At 41.3% G+C, this 21,231-nt stretch overlaps 1 protein-coding gene and 1 pseudogene across 2 annotated transcripts; both read left to right on the top strand.

Moving 5' to 3' along the window:
• The first annotated feature begins 718 nt into the window (after positions 1-718).
• Positions 719-3,786, top strand: LOC308520157 (olfactory receptor-like protein OLF4; annotated as a pseudogene). Its single transcript has 2 exons — positions 719-830; positions 2,860-3,786. The product of its transcript is annotated as an olfactory receptor-like protein OLF4 (transcript).
• A 14,502-nt stretch (positions 3,787-18,288) lies between these two features.
• Positions 18,289-19,221, top strand: LOC308519485 (olfactory receptor 7A5-like; the record flags this gene model as incomplete). Its single annotated transcript, XM_081091482.1, has 1 exon — positions 18,289-19,221. The coding sequence occupies exon 1, from the start codon at positions 18,298-18,300 to the stop codon at positions 19,219-19,221; it is 924 nt and encodes a 307-aa protein (XP_080947608.1). The 5' UTR covers positions 18,289-18,297.
• Between the last annotated feature and the right edge of the window lie 2,010 nt (positions 19,222-21,231).

Genomic DNA, 21,231 nt, shown 5'->3' with positions numbered 1-21,231 from the left:
CTTCCTTTCTCTTTCTCTCTCTCTTTCTTTTTCTTTCTTTCTTTCTTTCTTTCTTTCTTTCTTTCTTTCTTTCTTCTTTCTTGTTCCTATGTCATTTATATTTCTGTTCTGATTTATTTCCAGGTACTTTTAAAAATATATTTCTTGATCTCATTGGTAACGCATTCATTGTTTAACAACATTCTATTTAGCCTCCATGTGTTTGAGTATTTTTGAGCTTTTATATTTTTCATGGTTGATTTCTAGTTTCATGTTATTGTGGTCAGAGAAGATCGTTGGTAGAATTTCAATCTTCTTAAACTTATTGAGACTTCTTTTGCTTCTTTTTAAACTTATTGAGACTTTTATTGTGTCCTAACATGTGGTCTATCTTTGAGATTGTTCCATGTGCACTTGAGAAGAATGTGTATTCTGCTACTATGGTGTGAAATGTTCTGTATCTATATATATAAAAGCCTAAGTGACCAGCCAGTAACTATGACATACACTGACCACCAGGGGACAGATGCTCAATGCAGGAGCTGCCCCCTGGTGGTCAGTGAGCTCCCACAGCAGGAACTCTGCTCAGCTGACAGATGGGCACCAGATGCTGGGCTCACAGCTGGCAAGCACAGCTGCGGCGGTGTGCAGCATGAGCCTTGCCCATGGACACTCCCTCTGTACACCTGAGCAGCGGTGGTGGCGGTAAGTGCAGGGGGCCGGGATGAGCAGGAGCAGCATGGCGCCCAGCCTGGACTCGGGCTCCGCCCCTGCCACCTGCCGCTTCACGCACTACTTCGTGCTGTGCAGGATCAATGCAGACAGCAGGCTGGAGCCTGATGAGATGTCAGGTAAGGCCAGGCTGCAGCGGCACGGAGGTCCACTGATCCCAGCAGGCCAGGCCAAGGGACCCCATTGGTGCATGAATCTGTGCACTGGGCCTCTGGTATATCAATAAAATCCATCTGATCTAGTGTGTCATTTAAGGTCACTGTTTCCTTTAGATTTTTTGTCTGGAAGATCTATCCATTGATGACAGAGGAGTGTTAAAGTCTCCTACTATGACTGTATTGTTGTCGATCTCTCCCTTAAAGTCCATCATTGATGTTTGTCTTCCTCTCTCTCTTCCTGTCCCTTCCTCTCTGAAATCAATAAAAATATTTTTAAAAAGAAAGCTACTCAGTATAAATAGATATAATTATCATGCTGTGGGCAGGATTTATAAAGCATGGGCTGGGGAGGATTTGCAAGTTATCAAGCAGTAGAAGACATGTTTTCTGTACCTATTCCATAGTCATTTGACCAATTTGTTTTTATGTGGTCTCATAGGTGATGAGGTTATCTGCTTTCTCCTCTTATATGGCACCTTTTCTATATTATTTGGGGGCTTTGGGTTTTCATGTCTTTTTTGACACACCCTGTGAGCACACTCTGGTCCTGGTTCCGGTCTTCATACAGCCCTCAGACCAGGGGTAGCTGCACTCATACACTCCAAGGTGGCTCTTACAATATGAGGCCAGAACTCAATCACGAGAAAATACTAAGGAGGAAATCTGTTTCCATTCACAGCACACCATTGCAACAAGAATAAAAAGCATAAGTGGTAGAATGTACAAGGAAGTCCCTGTGCCTGAGGTGTCAGCCATAGCAGACAGACCACTTCACTCCTCAACTTGTCTGCACCCACTTGTCATCACCCTCTCTCATGCTCATCCTTGCAAACAGGCTTCACTTTTTTTGAACATTTGAAACAAGCACCTTCCTCAAGCCTTTGCACTGGCCAGTCCCTCTGCAGGGCACATACGATCCCACAGAGCTGTGTGTCTTCTTTTCTCTCTGTGTTAAATAAGAAATTGGAGGGCCAAAAGCTTTTCTTTAAAAACAAAAGAGGGTTTATTGAGCCAAATGCCAGCCAGCAAAGGACCAGGTCCTGGGGCATGAAGTCTAAACCAGCAGCAGCAGAGCGAGGCAGAAAAGACATGTCTCCTGTCTTGGAGTTGACGGGCTCTCTTACACTTTATGTTTTGTGGAAGAAACACGTAAGCTGTCTTAAAAGAATTTACATTGGCTACTGATGGGGGTCAGGAAGAGGTGAAGCGGGGCAGTTCTAGGACAGGTACACAAGGAAGAATAGTTACTTCTTTTGATTGGTTACAGGCAAGTGTCTGAAAGCTCATGCAGTGCAGGATGCAGGGGCATCTAGTGGTCACTACAGAAGTTGATTCAAAGTTTCAACTTACATTCATTCAGTCTTGTGAATGTGAGCAGTCTTTTGTAAGTGGGCCCACAGCTTTTAGCTGGTTGATTACTATTGTCTTTATCTCTCATTTTCTGGCCCCGCTGTTACTTAATTTAGGACATCACAGAATTTTTTCCTGCTCACTTATTTGAGGTCTCTGTTTAAGTGTCTCCTTGTTTACAGATCTACCTACACACCATGAAAAATAGAACTTCCTTTAGATGTGGAACTCTCCTTTAGACATGGTTTGCTTTTCTTCATACCACCTGCCCCCACCTGAAATAATTTATCTTATTATTTGCTTTACATTCCTTCTTCCTGAATGGACAGTGCCTAAAACATGGTCAGCACTGAATTTAAGTTCCTGAGAAACATAAGGAAATTATCAGTAAAACTAGAATACATGATCCCCTCAGAGACATAGGTGATTGGGACAAATATTCCATATCAGGGGTGGCATTAGATATCCCCTAAATGGGACCATATCCATACACAAAATATTAAAATTAGTATCTTGACTGTAAAATAGGAATTGTCGCATTTCAAATATGTGAGAAATGCAACTTTGTGTGAAAATCAGTCAAGTTATTTCCATCTTTCCTGGTAGTCACCTCTAACACATGGAATCAGTTGAATCACACAAATTTCAGAGTGTCTTCTTTTGGGATTTTCAGAGAAACCAGAATTGCAGCCCCTCGTATTTGGACTCTTCCTCTCCATGTACCTGATCACTGTGTTTGGGAACCTGCTCATCATCCTGGCCGTCAGCTCAGACTCCCACCGCCACACACCCATGTACTTCTTCCTCTCCAACCTGTCCTTGGTAGACATCTGTTTCACCTCCACCACCGTCCCAAAGATGTTAAGATGCTGGTGAACTTCCAGACATGGAGCAATGTTCTCACCTATGAAGGCTACAGCACCCAGATGTATTTTCCCATCCACTTTGCAGTGTTGGACAACTTTATCCTGACTGTGATAGCCTATGACCAGTTTGTGGCCATCTGCCACCCCCTGCACTACATGCTCATTATGAACCCTCGGTTCTGTGGACTGCTGGTTCTGGTGTCCTGGATCATGAGTGTCCTGAATTCCTTGCTAGAAAGCTTACTGGTGTTGAGGTTGTCTTTCAGCTCAGACTTGGAAATCCCCCACTTTATCTGTGAACTCAACTTGCCTGTTCTGACACCTTTCTTAATAACACCGTGGTGTATTTTTTAACTGTACTGCTGGGTGGTGTTTCCCTTGCTGGGGTTCTTTACTCTTACTCTAAGATCATTGTCTCCATATGTGGAATCCCATCAGCTCAGGGGAAGTATAAAGCATTTCCTACCTGTGCCTCTCACCTCTCAGTTGCTTCCTGATTTTATGAAACAAGCCTAGGTGTTTACCTCAGCTCTGCTGCTACCCAGAGCTCATACTCAAGTGTAGCAGCCTCAGTGAAGTACACAGTGCTCACCCCCATGTTGAGCCCCTTCATCTACAGTCTGAGGAACAAGGACGTAAAGAGGGTCCTGGAAAAATTCTGTGGAGGTAAGCTTTTTCAAGAGCCATCTGTTCTAGGGTGAAGAATTGACCATGAATTTGGGGTTCAAAGCTCAGACCCAGAAATCTGACACAAATTATCCAGTCTTTGGGCCATATGCAGTTAGAAATTCTCAGCTATCTCATGGATTAACATAAATTACTTTAGCATAATTTATTCTCTTTTGATATGTATCATTCCAAGTATTTTTTTCTATTGTTTTCCTGAAAGAATAGTCATGAATTTTACTACTCCTATGGACAAAATTATACTTTGCTACTAAGGTCATTTACACACTTTTATTGTAGACAAAAATCTGAAGCCACAGTTTCACCTCTATGTTCAGCATTATTTTCTATAGCACCGCCTTTACTGCTTTTCTTGATAATGTACACTTTAACATGCTTTATAGCTCATTTACTGGTTTTATATTTTTCATTCAGCTGAATGTCCACATGACTACCATAGCCACTGGCAAAAAGTGACTATGAAATACATGTTTCCAAGAACAGTCTACATGGAAACATACATTTTATTTTTAAAAAAATATTTTTATTGATTTCAGAGTGGAAGGAAGAGGAAGAGAGAGAGATCGAAACATCAATGATGAGAGAGAATTATTGATCAGCTACCTCCTGCACACCCGCTACTGGGGATCGAGCCTGCAATCTGGGCATGTGCCCTTGACTGGAATCGAATCTGGGACACTTCAATCTGCAGGTCAACGCTCTATCCACTGAGCCAAACCAGTGAGGGCAAAAACACATATTTTAATAAATAGACTGACATTATATGTTTAGGGATAAAGATGAACTTCCATGTGGTGAAGCAAAAATAGCCATATAATTTATTTCTATACAAAATATTTTTCATGCTGCATAGCTATTCATTTATTTGTGGGATATGGCCCGGATCCATTGCTCAGTTATTTGGAGCATCGTTCCATGCACCAAAAAAAAAAGGTTGTGGCATATACTTAGTTTGTAGGTTCCATTCCCAGTCAGGGTAAATATGGGAGGTAATTGATAGATGTTTCTCTCCCACAACACAGAAATAGGTATTTGGAAGAGGAGAGAGAGTTGATGACCTTATGCTCAGTGATAGAAGCCAGTCACAAAAACAAATATTGCATGATTTCAATTACTAGTAAATGACCTATCTAACGTAGTCAAAGTCATACTATAAACTGAAAATAGGATGATGGTTGTCAGGTGTGGAAGGAGGGGAAATGGGGAGTTAGTGTTTAGTAGGTTTTAGTTTTGGAAGATGAAAAAGTTTTGGAGGTAGGTTGCACATAAATGTACTTAACACTTCTGAACTGCACACTTAGAAATGGTTAAGATGATAAATTTTGTTTGTGTTTTTACCATTTACTTTTTTTTCTTAAAGGAAGGGAATTCTGACACATGCTACCACATGGATGACCCTCAGGACATTATGCTGAATGAAATAAAACCAGTGATAAAAGGACAAATACTATAAGACTCCACTTTTATGAGGTACCGAGGGGAGCCCAACTCATAGAGACAGGAAGTAGGATGATGGGCGCCACAGGCTGGGGGAGGAGGAGGAAGGGTCAGTGTTTAATTGACAGAGTTCCAGATTGTGAAGATGAGAAAGTTCCAGAGATGAATGCTGGTGATGATTGCATGTAAATATACTTAATGCCAGTCAAATGTCCACTCAAAAAACGGTAAAGATGACAAATTTTACATTACATACATTTCACACATTAGAGAAAAAGAATCCAGGGAAGGAGGCTAAGAAGGGCCACATATTCTTTTCTTCTCCTTTTCACCCAGACAGTAGCCAGTTGAAAAGGAAAATCTCTGATGCTTTAAACCCCTGAGTTTTGAGGTTTGCTTGTTACTCGAGCAGACCTGAGTCTGCCCTGACTCATATGTGGCAGCTGATACCCAAATCCTCTCCATGTGTGCTGATGCCCTCATCTATGAATCCCAGGGATGGGACTAGGGTGAGAAGTGAGGCACTTGCCTCAGAAGCAAAATTTAAGGGGGCACCAAAGAACTCAATAGTCAAGATGACTATTATTTGAATGCAGTGTTTTAAAAAATCAAAATTATTGCAAAACATGCATGTGATTGAAGTAACAAAATGTTGAATTAAGAATGAATCTGTCACAGCAATGTAGAACTGAGGCCAAGGGAACAATCAATCTTTGTGCTTCTTTGGTCTCACTGTAATCCCTGCTCTGCTGAACACCCGGGATGCTCTGCCTGGGGCTTTCTGTGGCTCATGTGGCTGCAGATCAGAATTGATAGGGAGTTAGCTTCTCTGGGAATGACCCTCCATCACTTTTGGTAGCTCAGAATTGAGCTCCCTCACTCCTCAACGGTATGTCCTATACACTCTCTCAGAGGTCCCAGGAGGGTTTGAACCCCAGGTGCCCACCACAGAAATGGGCTCATTCAAACTCATTATTTTCTGCCTACATCTCACCTTCCTTTTCTACTCGTGCTTTCTAAGATCCCCTTCTTATAAAGTATCTGCACTCAAACCTTGTCTCAGACTCTGCAGTCTGGGAAGCCAGCCCAAGCCAGATGACTATTGCAGTTTTATTTCAAACTTGCAAACACTGTAACTCCTGATTCACCCCCTAATCTCTAGATAAATCTGTTGTTAGTGATTTATTGCTGTGCAACAAGTTGCCCCAAATGTAAGACCTTAAAGTAACAGCAAACAGTTATAACCTCATAGTTTTTGTTGGTCAGGAATGAGGTATGGCTTCTCTGCTTTCTTTGCTTTAGAGTCTCTAATGGGCCACTGTGTCAGCTGAGTGCTTGATGAGGGAAGGGTTCATTCCCAAGTCCACTCAGGTGCTGTTGGCAGGACTCAGTTCCTCACTGGCTGTTCAGTAGGCAGCTCTCGGCTCCTCATCTCATGGGTCTTTCTACAGGGCAGCTCACAATGTGACAGCTGGTTTCACCAGAGCAAGAGATAGAGGAAGAGGGAGAAAGAGAGGGGAAAAGGAAAGAGAGAGAGAGAGAGAGAGAGAGAGAGAGAGAGAGAGAGAGAGAGAGAGAGCCATGGGAGCAAGATGGAAATCTAAGTCTCCTGTAACCAAATCTTAAAAGTGACATCTCACCACCTTGGTCTTACTCTACTATTAGAAGTGAGTCATGAGGCCTTGCCCGCACTCAAAAAGAGGGCTGTGTGGTACCAACAACAGCTCAGTTGTTCAGGCCCCAGGTATGGGTGTCATCCTGTCCATAAGACATTCTAACCTTGTTCCAAATGGACCTTCTGATCTCACCTCCTTCCCTCATCCTGTCTTGGCCTCCTTTTCTTCTTGGAAGCTCAGTCCCACCTCAGAACCTTTGCACCTGCTATTCCCTTTGCCTGGAACTCTCTCACCCCAGATATCTGCATGGCTTCTCCTTAAGGGTCTTTCACAGGCTTCTGTCCAGGTGATGGTGGGGCTGCAGTCTCATCTGAAGGCTGGGTAAGATAAGCACCCACTTCCTTCCAACTTTAGCTTTAATATGAATTCTTTCCATATGCATTCCTGGTCCACTATTTAGTCCTGTGCAGTAAAGAGTTAACTAGAGGGCTTGGGGTTCTCCAATCCTACACTTTCCAAAGGAAGGCCGGTCTGCATGATGCACTTACCTTCCTCTGGGGTGGTCATCTTTAAGGTCCTGCAGTGTCTTGCTTGATCAGAGTATCTGTGTACCTCAGACCTAGACCATGCCAGAGAGTCATGCTCACAATGTGATTCATGGTGGAGGCCTTGGGCCACCATGCAATGTCAGCTTGTCCTTTGAAGGGACTGAGTCAGCACATGAGTGGTCAGCCAAGTCCATGTGAACAACTTCCAGTAAAAACCCTGAACACCAAGGCTCAGGTGAGTTTTCCTGGTTGGAAATAGTGCATATTGTCACATTGTTGTTGGGTAAGTTGAGAGTTGGGACTCCACTGGGAGAGAACACTTGGATGCTCATGTCTGGTATCTCTTCAGTCCCACCCATGTGCCTTCTCCTTTACTGATTTTAATTGGTATCCTTTCCCTGTAATTAATTGTGACCTGGAGTATGCCAGATTTTATAGGTTATAAAAATGAGTGAATCATTCACCCACATTCCAAGCCAACATTTTCCCTCCTGCCCACTGGCCACCACAGGCCTGGCTCCTCCTTGGGCAGTCCCAAATTGCCCTGGCAGGGCTGTGTGTGGCCAGAGTCACAGGGCAGGTATCCAGCTCTCTCTGGCACTTTTCAAGTCCTCCTCTCCACCCCTGGGCATGCCTAGTTCCCTCCTGCCTCTGCATGTCAAAGGCCTCAGAGGGGTCTTCTTAACTCATTTGTACTTCACTGAGCACTGACCCCTGCCCTAGCTAGAGGGGAGACAGAGTGACCACCATTTAGAAACTTATATTTATAGAGGCCTTTCTGGGCCTTAATAAAGCAGCCCAGCCACCTCCCAGTGGTCTATGAAAGAGGCTCTCATGTTCCTGTTTTATAGATAAGGAGACTGGAGCACAGACAGGTGAGGTTGCTCACCCAGGGGCACACTGCCAGACGGTAGCAGAGTTAGGACCTGACCCATGACCACTCTGGGCTTCTGCTCTCATGAGAGCCATACACAAGGTTCCAGTTTTTCATTTTTGTCTAGAGGAGAGAGACAGAAAATAGCAAATGAGCAAGAACATACTATTCAGTGACAACAATGAAATGATTTGTTGATGATAGCCATTCTGGCAGGTGTGAGATGATACCACATTGTTGTTTTGATTTGCATCTCGTTACTTCTTAATACTAAATATATCCAACTTTTGTTATGCTTTCTGTATTTGAAGTGTTGGTGTATCCCTTCACTCGTTATGAAGATGTACAATAAGGAAGGCATGTCTGTCTTTTGAACAAGCTTATTTTTGCTGGCATCAATGGAATGTGTGAAGGGTTTAAATGCTGCCAGATCCAAGAAGAGTTTTCTTCTTCACAGTCTCTCACCTGAGCTTGTTAAATCTCTATTCCTCCTCTTCCATTTCATTCTTTGTCCCCTGATCTCTCTCTCCTCTACATTATTTAACAAATTTTTATATGTGTGATTAAATTCAGGGCAGAAAATGGCCATCCCAGTATGGAGCCCCAAGTTTGTCTGTCTATGGAAGGCTTAATATTTGGAATTCCTGGAAACATTTCTACATTTGACAGGTGAAAGATCACTGCTCTGGCCAATTGTGTTGTACTCATTCCTGGCATAATCAGTATGGCTGGGGTGAGACAGACATGGAAATAAACTAGGTCGTGGTGTGGTGGTGGTGGTGGTGGTGGTGGTGGTGGTGGTGGTGGTGGTCATGGTGTGTGTGTGTGTGATTTGTGGATGTGAGCAGTTCTCAGACCAGGGGTAGCTGCACTCATACATTCCAAGGTGGCTCTTACAATATGGGGCCAGAACTCAATCAAGACAAGATACTAAGGAGGGGATCTGTTTCCATTCACAGGACACATTTGCCACAAGAATAATAAGAGCTTAAGTGGTAGTATGTACGAGGAAGTCCCTGTGCCTGAGGTGTCAGCCATAGAAGAGAGGCCACTCAGTCCTCAACGTGTCTGCCACCACTTCTCCTCACTCTCCCTCATGCTCATCCACCTTCTAACCTGGCGTCACTTTTTTTGAACATTTGAAACAAGCACCTTCCTCAGGGCCTTTGTACTGGCTAGTCCCGTTGCAGGGCTCACACTTTCCTACAGAGCCTTGTGTCTCCCTTCCTCTCTTGTGTTAAAGAAAAAATTTTGAGGGCTGAAAGCTTTTCTTTAAAAACAAAATAAGGTTTATTGAGTCAAATGTAGCTTTGTCTGGAAGGGTGTCCTGAAGACGTCTGGTCTAATTAGCATATTACCCTTTTATTAGTATAGATATTTTGTCTTGAAAGTAAACTTAAAGAAATTTAAAGAAGATAGAGGAGACAAACTTCAATCCAGTTGCATTCTTTTGCATGTGGCTTTCCAGTTTTCCCAGCACCATTTATTGAAAAGACTATCTTTACTCCAAAGTGCGTTTCTGGCTCCTTTGTCAAAAATTATCTGTCCATACAGGTGTGGTCTCTCTATTTTGTTCCATTGATCTGTGTATCCGTTTCTCTACCAATACTATGCTGTTTTGATGATCATAGCTCTGTAGTATGAAGGGAACCCTCATTCACTGCTGGTGGGAATGTAGACTGATACAACCACTATGGAAAGCAGTCTGGTGATTTATCAAAAAATTAAAAATAGAGCTACCATATGACATAATAATCCCACTCCTGGGTATATACCCAAAAAACTCGAAATCACTTATATGCAGAAATATATGCACCCCTTTGTTTATTGCAGCATGATTCATGGTGGCCAAGAGTTGGAAACAGCCAAAGTGCCCTACATTAGAAGATTGAATAAAGAAGATGTGGTATATATACACACAATGGAGTACTACTTGGCCCATAAGAAAGGATGAAATAACATCATTTCCAACAACATGGATGGGCCTTGAGAACATTATGAGAAGTGAAATAAGTCAAACAGAGGAGGCTAAGAACTATATGATTTAACTCATATGTTGAATATAAAACTGAAACTTATGAACACGAACAGCAGTGTGGTGGTTGCCAGAGGGAGGGGTGTGGGGGAAGAAAGGGGTCCTAATATGAGGTGACAGGAGAAGATTTGACTTTGGGTGGTGGGCACATGGTCCTATATACAGATTTTGTAAATTAGTAATCCACACATGAAACCTATATGTTCATGTTGACTAATGTCACCCCAATAAAATTAAATAAATAATAATAAAAAATAAAGAAGATAGAAATAAAAAGAAAGAATTTTTGAATTAACACAAAATGAAAAGATGTAAAAATATAGACATGAAGATTTAAAGTAAATGGTAGACATGAACTTAAATGATGAATTATTTTTCCTATGTTAATGCCTGGAGCACATTTACATTTATGCAATAAGAAATTACCAGCTAAAGTGGCAGAATATCACCAAATTGATTACAAATTTATTTTACTTAAGGGGGGATTACAACTCAGAATGCCTTTACCCAGGGGAGGCTAAATGAATGAATTGAGACACTTGATCTCAGCTTCCTGAAGAAAATTTTCATCGGATAAAGGTGTATGCACTTTTTAATGCTAATGTAAAATACCACACAAGTGATTTAAAACAAACACATTCTTGATGTTACAATTCCTGAGGTCAGAAACAGGAAATGGGTCTCAGTGGGCTAAAATCAAGATGTTTGCAGGGCTAGGTTTCTTCTGGAGGATACAGGGAAGAGTCTCTTTACTTTCCTATTCCAAGCTTAAATTAGAGTGCAAAAAATCTAAATATGTTTCTTATAATTAACAAACTAGGGGCCCAGTGCATGAACTCGTGCACCTTGAAAGGAACCATGGGCTGCTTGGCTGTCGTAGGTACAGGGGTGGGTCTCAGCCCTCCATGCCCCCGCCCAGCCCCTCCTGCCATGGCCCTGGTCCCCTGTCTGCCAGCAGCCCCACTCTTGCCACTGCTGCTCCCATGCGCTGATGGCACCAGCCCTGCTTGCACCCGCTGAAGGTGTGGAGCAATTGGGGCTGACACCAGCAGTGGGTGTGAGCAGGGCCAGCACTGTCAGCAGGTGGGAGCAGCAGCTGATGTCCTGATCACCCCTCAGGAGCAGGAGGAGGTGAAGAAGCCCTCAGGGATGACCAGGGCTGGCAGCTGCCACTCACACCCACTGATGGCACCAAGCTATTGGGATCGGTGACAGGTACCAGCAGCAGGTGCAAGTGGCAGTTCTGGCGCTGGCTGCGGGTGCGAGTGGGGCTGGCGCTGGCAGTGGTTGCGAGCAGGGCCATTACTGGCAGCGGGTGCGAGAGGTGGCTGCCAGCCCCAATCTCCTCCCTCTCCATGGCCCTCCTCCATCTCCCCTCAGGAGCAGGGATAGGTGGAGAAGCCCAGAGGGGTGATCGGGGTTGGCAGCCACCACCCACACCCGCTGATGGTGCCGAGCGGTTGGGCAGGCAGCAGGTGCGAGTGGGGCTGGCAGCAGGTGCAAGCACTGGGCAGGACCACGGTGCACAGGAGCAAATAATTTTCAGTAACCACCAAAGGCTCGCCCCAATGACAGCAACCACATCCTGCCTTGGTCTGGCGCCCCCACCCACCTGCTCCACCATCCCACAGTGGCTGAAGCCCACCATGTTCCACACACAATCCCTGGTGGTCAGCGCATGTCAGAGTGACTGGTTGTTCAGTTGTTCCGGTTGTTACGCTGTTCGGTCTATTTGCATATTAGCCTTTTAATATATAGGATATTTCATAGTGAGGGACTAAATGCTAGCTCTTAACTTGTGATATAAGGTTGAAATGCCAAATTCTTTTGGCCTATGTGTCATAAAGCCCACAGTGTGTAACACTCAAAGTTTATATCAAAGGAACTTAGTTCTCCCTTTGTTGAAATAAAAAATAGCAAATTTCTGTAGATATTAGGGGCTATTTCCCTATCACAAGTCAATATTTGGAGATTCAAGTGTTCTAACCCATATTACATCCTCAATCTTAAATTTGGAAAAATTTTAAATCAGGGTTGGGATAAGATGCTGGGATGTTGGTCCTCTGAAACCCAACAAATGTTATAAGGAAGAACTAGTAAAAACTGGACTCACTTGAATCCTAAGCTGGTCTTTTGGGAACACAGAATCTCCAGGAAAACATTTCCTCCTGTCCAGACCCACAGGGAAATCAGGTGCTTAGAAGTTGCAGTAACAAGACAGAAATGCACCTAATGAGCAGACATGGGGAGCTGTAAATATCTCCTCATCTCCAGACTTTCAGGTGTGTGATCTTGGGCTGGATGGGACCTGGCTGTTGCTTTTGGAATCCTAAGTTTGTCTAGGAGACCTGTGCTTGCCTCCTTCCTGCTGTCTTGTCTGAGCAGAGAACTGCAGTCTCCATCATCACCCATCCAGGAGATTGGACTTTCCCATGAAGACCTTCTCCTCAGAGTTCCCAATCAGGTGAGTCCAGAGGTCCAGTAGGTACTACAGGGAAAAGTCAGAGAGAGTCAAAGCCAAGCACATGTACATGAGGTCTTTTGACAGGCACCAGCCTATGGATTTTGTTTGCCTGATTAACTAATTAATGACTGATTTATGATGCTAAAAGGATAAGTGAACACTGAACTAATTACTAATAATTAACTGATGGAAGACCAATTAGAGGTGATAATCTGAGGCGTAAAGTATTTCAAGTAAAAGTAGAATGTGTACAGTGAGTTTTGCAACTAAAGGGAGTAGGAAAATAGAGCAGTAGGTATGGAGGGATGTACAGTTAAGTGAGGGCAGGTCTTTATTTTTATCATGGCGTCTGTTCAACTACATTCCTATTGATGAGAAAGATCCAGGTCCAATATATTCTTGCAAAAATTACCTTACAACAGTAGTTCATGGGACATACATTTCACAGGCTCTTCTTTCACTCTGGTATTCAATTCATATGAAAAAGAATGTATTTGATAAGTATTAAGAGGTATGCTAAATAGTTAAACATATCAATTACTTCATCACCTGTGATCTGAATATATTTGTGGGTTAGTTATTCATTTGTTTTCTCTCATATAAGTCATCTGTAAAGTCCTGATGTTAGTGTGGTGGGGTCAGAGTATCTTTATTCCTGTTTTTTTATTGCATTCTTCTAAAAAATGAATTGGAGGTTTCTTTCACCCACTTTGTAGTTTGTTATTGAGTACCTTCATGTAAGTATATGTGGGCAATTGTGAGTGTTTATTAATAGTGTGGGCTCAAATCTGTCATCAGTTATATTGTATTCTCTCCATTGCTTTTTAATTTCTTTTTTTATTGTCTAAAGTTTTACATATGTCTCCTTTTTCCCTGATTGACCCCCAAATTTTACTTTTCATAATGAAAAAAATTGAGTTCTTACTTTTATACTTTTCACTTGTGAATCCTTTCTTTCAGCAAAAAGGAAAGTGAATGTTCTATGTATGTAGTGCTAATAAACAACCCTACACACATTGCCAACTTGTTTCACATCTCCTTTTCTCATCTCCATCTTCTCCGTTTTGTTCTTTTTAGCTCTTTGTTGTTAGCTCTATTTACAAAACAGTCATCATCTTCTACCATCCTCTGGAAGGCATTCTCTCTTTTTTTTTTTTTTTTTTTTACACTAAAGATTAACTTTACCTTCATTAGCATATTTGAATCCAATATCTTTAAATGAGAAGAAACTATAACTTAGATACTGCTTTCCTCCAAATTTAAATCCATTCTAGCCTGGCCAGCATGGCTCAGTGGTTGAACCAGGAGGTCATGGTTTGGTTCCTGGTTAGGGCCCAGGTTGCAGGCTTAGTTCCCATTGGTGGGTCTGTAGGGGGCCACCAGTCAATGACTATCTCTCATCATTGATCTTTCTATCTCTCTCTCCCTCTTCTGTCATCTCTGAAATCAATAAAAATGTATTTCTAAAAAATCTATTCTATAATATTCTTTTATTTAAAAGTTATTGGAAATTAAAGTTGGAGTTAGTGGCCATGTTAATGTTATTAAGTAATTATTATTAATTATCTTTATATAGGTTAATTTGACTCACTTAATTTTGTTTCATACTGTAGGCCATACATTCTTAGTTTTAAAAAAAATTCTCTTCTGTGTTATGCATACATATACACTCATATGCATTTGTACAAATGCATAAATAGCATCCTGTTCCTATCAGAAATTCTCTTTATGTGTTGTACACTCTTTTTTTCTATGTGCCCACTCTTCCTTATTACTCAACAATACCTTATAACCTTTCCTCCAATCAACTAATATGATGCCAATTCATTATTACTATGTGCACATAATATTTTATGTGATGGCTGTTGTTCACACTTGAAAGCCTTCCATATATATTCTCAATGCATTGCTACTATAACAATTATATAAAAATATTCTGAGGTTGTTACATTAAAATTCTGGTTCTCCACCAGTTGCAGTATTGCTCCCCCAAGGGACATTCAGCAATGTTCAGAGACATTTCTGTCTGTCACATGGAAAGTGTAGGTAGAGTCCAGGGATGCACAGAAGAGACCACACCACAGACAATGATCTGGCCCAGAATGTCAATAGTGCAGAGACTGAGAAACCATGACTTAAAGAATATATGTACTTGTAATATTTATAGCGTCTTCAGATTTGTTTCTCAATGTTGTAACACTTTACTGTTCTGCCAGAAAAGAAAATAGAGTACCCCTTAGCTACCTGTTTAAAAGTTCCAGTCCCGGTCAATGTGACACCATTTTAAGGCTTTCCCCAGGCTGAGAGATGTGAATTTTTTACTGTTTTCTGAACTTTTTCTGAGTTTGATCAAAGATTCATATATTTTATGGTCTTGCTAATTTGAATGTTATTTTATATACCTATTATTCTTTCATTATCAGCCTTTTAAATGATTTCTAAACATTATTATGGTGGGGGAGGTAGAGGAGGTAAACAGGGAGATAAACAGTGATGGGAGGAGACTTGACTAGGGATGATGAACACATATACATATGATACATTATAGTAATGTACACTTGAATACTATGTAATTTTGTTAACCAATGGTATCCCAATAAATTCTATGGAATTTAAAATTAAAAATTAATATAAATATAAATTATTATTTCTCAATTGACTTTGGTGGATATTTTGGCCATAAAAGAGTTTTACATTCGAATTAGTTAAATATGTCTGTTTCATTACTTCTAAGTCTGCTGATTTAATTACAATGGTTTTGCCTACCCACACATATTAATATGTAGTTTTATATCATTTCATCTGAACTGGTTACACTTAACAGTGAGTAAGCAATCCCTCTGATTTTTTATGATATGACTGAGGTAGAGAACAAGTTCATTTTCTTCCAGGTTGGTATTTTTCCAGTTTTTATTCAACAATTCAATGTTTCCAAATGTACTGAAATGCAACCGTATCACGTCTTCAATGTACTTATAAACTGGACCTAATTCCTGATTCACTCAACAAATAATGGAGCATCTGCTGTTTGTCACAATTTCTAGAAACATTATAGATTATCTTCTATGTCTATGCCACTGCCAATTTGACTACTAATTCATGTTGGTAACCCTAAATTATTGCTATTTATTACATCTTGCTTTGGTTAGTTTTTGATGCTCCACTTAATTTTCTTCAATACAGTTGCTTGCAATTCACTCTGTTTAACCAGATTTCATTCTCACTCTCATGCCTTTCATTTGATAACTTCACATTTACGTAAATGTGTTCCTATATAAGTGCGCATATACTCACAAACATTTGTGAAAATACAAAGGTGAACAAAAGGGGTGAAGCTCTGCTTGTCTGGATCTGGCACTGTGATGGTGAAGTCAGAGCACAATGAAAAAATATTTGTCGAAACCGGTTTGGCTCAGTGGATAGAGCGTTGGCCTGCGGACTGAAAGGTCCCAGGTTCGATTCCGGTCAAGGGCATGTGCCTGGATTGCGGGCATATCCCCAGTGGGGGATGTGCGGGAGGCAGCTGATTGATGTTTCTCTCTCATCGATGTTTCTAACTCTCTATCTCTCTCCCTTCCTCTCTGCAAAAAATCAATAAAATATATTTTTAAAAAATATTTGCATGACAATGTGCTCAGGATAAAATCATATGAAGAAAGTTATTCAGTGTAGCAGGATGGATCATCATAGCATGTGCAGGACTTATTGATCATGTCCTGGGAGGCCTTTGCATGTTGGATGAAGACCACAACCAGAATTAGACTATGCCCATTGATTTGTAAAAACATGAGATCAAACCCTAAATCCAAGAAAAGCAGAGATGCCACATAAGAAAAGTGAGTAAGGGCTTCCCTCATCTACCATCAACCATATAAAAACTTATTCGTCAAAGAAGTATAGAAGAGGCATAGGAAAAGCTAGTCTTCTACTGCTTGTTATTAAAAATATCCAACCAGTGTTGCTTTTATATATTTCCTTTTGTGAGTTATTGCTTAAATTTTTAGGTCAGTTTTCACTTGGGGTAGTTACATCATATATCTATAAATATATTGTCTTTTATTTATTTTTATTTAATTCTTTATTGTTTAAAGTATTATATAGGTCTCCTGTTTCCCCCATTGACCTCTCCCTGGTCATTCCCCCCTGTCCCCAGCACATGCCCTCTCTCCCCTACTATCTGTGTCCATGGGTTCTGCCTTTGTATTTTAGTAAAATTAATTTTTCTTCTTTATTAGCTTTGCTTGGCTTTAAAGGGTGTATTATTAGGGTTGGAAATGTTCCAGAATCCAAAGAAGATTTTTCTTATTCACTGTTTCTCAGGGACCATCTGAGCTAATTAGACCTCTCCTCTTCCTAATATCCATGTTATTGCTCTCTCCCCTTCTATGTTCATTTAAACTACTATTTATATTTTTTTAACTACAGGACAGAAAATGTGCATAGTAATATGAAACTCCAAGGGTATTTGTCCATAGAAGGCGTATATAAGAATATCTAAAAACTATTTTAAATTCTTTTTGGAAAAGAAATTGATTTGGACACCTTGACCTGTATCTGCTCATAGCCTACATAGTGTGGGAGGGAGAAGGACATGGAAATAACACAGATGAAGAGTCCATGGGTTTCTGCATTGTGTGTGTGTGTGTGTGCGCCTGTGTATATGTGCCTTGTAAAGTGAGAGCAGTCCTCAGAGCAGGAGTGCCTGGACTGATACATTCCAAGGTGACTCTACTTTCAGGAGGAGATAGTAAGGATGAGATCCTTTTCAATTCGCAAGATGCTTTTGCAACCAGATGAATAAGTGCAAGATTTACATAATGTGCACAAGACACTCTCCAGGACTTGACGTTCTAAGAGCAACAAGCAGGCCACCTTGTTTCGTAATATCCTCTGACACCATCCCTGACCCTGCTCTGCCGTGCTCATTCCCCGTGACACTGGCTCCTTTTGAGCCCTGATTTTCTAAACAATCTTCTTCCTTAGGGCCTTGGCACTGGCTGCACCTTCTGCCTGGCAAACAGTCCCCCTCTTCTCCCCCATAGTCTTCCCTGAGGTATCTGTTAAGTGTCGTCGGTTGGCCTGTCGTGGCTAAACACTAAAAAAGACAGCACCCGGTATCCACTTTCTCCATTTATTGTGATTTACTTTTTGTTTTAGCAGCTGCACTATTGAGTATGTTTTATTATTTTTTAATTTGATAATATTTTTTCTCCATCATTAGTTTATAGAGAATTTATTTTTCAGCATCCCATACTCTGAACAGTGCCCGGAACATGGTCTATAGTCAATATATATTCCACAAATGCATGAAAGATATCCTCAGTAAAACAGCAGTATACATTATGTTTGAAGCACAGGTTGATGGAAAAGGAAATTCTAATGACAAATGACAATGGGGATTCCATAATGAGGAACAAATCACACACCAAAAATGGAAATTATTTTCCTGATTCTAAAACATAAATGTGTCATTTATTCTCAGGTACAAATGCTTACTAATGTGACATTTAGTTATTCATTTCTTCTATTTTCTGATAGTCACTTCTGACACATGGAACCAGGCAATGGCACACAAATTTCAAAATTTCTTCTCCTGGGATTTTCAGAGGCACTGGAACGACAGTCCCTCATATTTGGGCTTTTCCTCTCCATGTACCTGATCACTGTGTTTGGAAATCTGCTCATCATCCTGGCTGTCAGCTCAGACTCCCACCTCCACACTCCCATGTACTTCTTCCTCTCCAACCTGTCCTTGGTGGACATTTGTGTTACCTCCAACACCGTCCCAAAGATGCTGGTGAACATCCAGACACAAAGCAAAGTCATCACCTATGAAGGCTGCATCACACAGATGTATTTTTTCATACTCTTTGCAGTGTTGGACAACTTTATCCTGACTGTGATGGCCTATGACCGGTTTGTGGCCATCTGCCACCCCCTGCACTACATGGTCATCATGAACCCCCGGCTCTGTGGACTGCTGGTTCTGCTATCCTGGATCATTGGTGCCATGGTTTCCTTGCTACATAGCTTAATGGTATTGAGGTTGTCCTTCTGCTCAGACTTGGAAATCCCACACTTTTTCTGTGAGCTCAAGCAGGTGGTCCAACTTGCCTGTTCTGACAACTTTCTTAACAACATTATAATGTATTTTTCAGCTGTGCTGCTATGTGGTGGTCCCCTTTCTGGGATCCTTTACTCTTACTCCAAGATCATTTCCTCCATACGAGGAATCCCTTCAGCTCATGGGAAGTATAAAGCATTTTCGACCTGTGCCTCTCACCTCTCAGTTGTTTCCTTATTTTATGGCACAGTCCTAGGTGTTTACCTCAGCTCTGCTGCTTCCCAGAGCTCACACTCAAGTGCAACAGCCTCCGTGATGTACACCGTGGTCACACCCATGCTGAACCCCTTCATCTACAGTCTGAGGAACAAGGACATAAAAGGGGCCCTGCAAAGATTCCTTGGCAGGTAAGCTCTTCAAGGGCCAACTGTACTAGGCTGAAGAATTGCCCAGGAATGCAGGGTGGAAATCCTCGGAGCCAGAAGTTCTGATACAAATAAAGCCAATCTGTGGACTAGACGTAATTGGAAATTCTCAGTTATCTCATAGATTAACATGAATTACTTTAGCATCATTTATTATCATATGGCATATTTCATTCCAAGTAATTTTTCTATTGTTTTCACTGAAAGATTGCCATGAATTATACTATCCTTATGGACAAAATTATACTTGGATACTAAGGTCATTTGCATAATTTTATTGTAGAGGAAAATCTGAGACTATAGTTTTCACTTATTTGTTCATCATTATTTTCTATAGCACTACCTTTACAGCTCTTCTTGATAATGTAGACTTTAACATCTTAGTGTGTTTTATAGCTGGTCTCCTGGTTTTATCTTTACATTCTATTATTCAGCTGTGTGCTCACATGCCTATCATAGCCACTGGTAAAATTGGCTATCAAACACATGTTTTCAGGAAGAGTCTACAATGAAATACACTCTAATATGGTTAGGGTCAGAGATGACCTTAAATGTCATAAAGCAATAATAGCGGTACAATATTTGACTGTACAAAACTGACTTTCATGGCATTTGTGTAATTAATAAAGTGTGGAATATGTTTTCCATGGGTAAGGCTCCTTATTTATTGGGGTGAAAGATTATGTGGAGATTACGTGGGATATTTTATGATTTTTTTCTGAACCATCTCACTGTTTTTGCTATACAACTTTCTTTTTATATAATTTTTAAAAGTGAGCAGGTGAGAGAAGAGAGAGAGATCCATATCCATATGAGAGAGAAATATTGATTGGTTGTCTACTACACACATTAAAATCAAGAATCCAATCCACCACCTGGAAATGTACCCTGACTGGGAATAGAACCAGCAACCTTTCTGTGCATGGGATGATGCTCAACCAACTGAGCCACACAGGCCAGGGCTCCTTGAAAGCTTTAAATGTGTTCCCTACTATGTGACTCTTTCTAGTCTTCTAAATTCACTATCTCCCCTTTTCTAAATTTTTCAAATCCACCAAAGGAAAAGTGAGTGAACAAACTCACTACCACACAATAAGTATGTTTATACTCAGGAATATCTTCAATCTTTTTAAAAAGTATATATTTTTACTGATTTCAGGGGGGAAGGGAGAAGGAGAGAGAGATAGAAACATCAATAATGAGAGAGAATCATTAATTGACTGCCACCTGCACACCCCTACTGGGGGTTGAGCCCAAAACATGGGCATTCCTTGACTGGAATGGAATATGGGACCTTTCATTCCCCAGGACGATGATCTATATACTGAGGCAAACAGGCCAGGGCAATATCTTCAATCTTCATGAGCAAAGGATGAATCCTGCCCAGTTGTTATGTGAAGATTTTCTTGCAAAAACATGCATGTCCTTCCATCCTGTCTTGACTGCCTGGAAGGGAACCTCAATGGAATCACTTTTATCTAAAATGTATTGGAATTACCGTATGATTGTGAGTGCTGTCCTCAAATATCAGCACAAATGCCAAAAGTAAGAAGTAGCGGATTATTATAATTCCCCTCAATTCTTTTTTTTTCCCCTCCTGCCTCCACCGTCCAGCTTGTTTCCCTCCCGCCTCTGTCGCCTCTACTTTGCTCCCTTCTACAGTGCTTCACTTACTTCTACATTCCCCTAAATTCTTTATGCTTTGATTATAATATCAATCCACTATTGCTATAAAACAAGCCATCCTAAAAGCAAATAGTTTGATATAATTCCTTTGTTTTACAATGGGTTTGTGTAGTGGGGTGGTGTTCTGATCTCTGCTGGTCTCCTCATGAGTCTGCAGTCAGCTGTGGGTCAGCGGGGGTGTCTCTGCTGACCTTGGCTGGGCTTTCTAATGTATTAGGGGCTCAGCTATGGTGACTGATCTGGGCGGGGGGCTTGGCTGGAATAAATGAGCTCAGTCTGCATGTCCTCTCCTTCTCTGGGAGGCCCCCTG

Source organism: Myotis nattereri (assembly GCF_964212035.1).
Source record: "Myotis nattereri genome assembly, chromosome: 5".
Lineage (NCBI taxonomy): Eukaryota > Metazoa > Chordata > Mammalia > Chiroptera > Vespertilionidae > Myotis > Myotis nattereri.
This window is presented reverse-complemented; position numbering and strand designations above follow the sequence as displayed.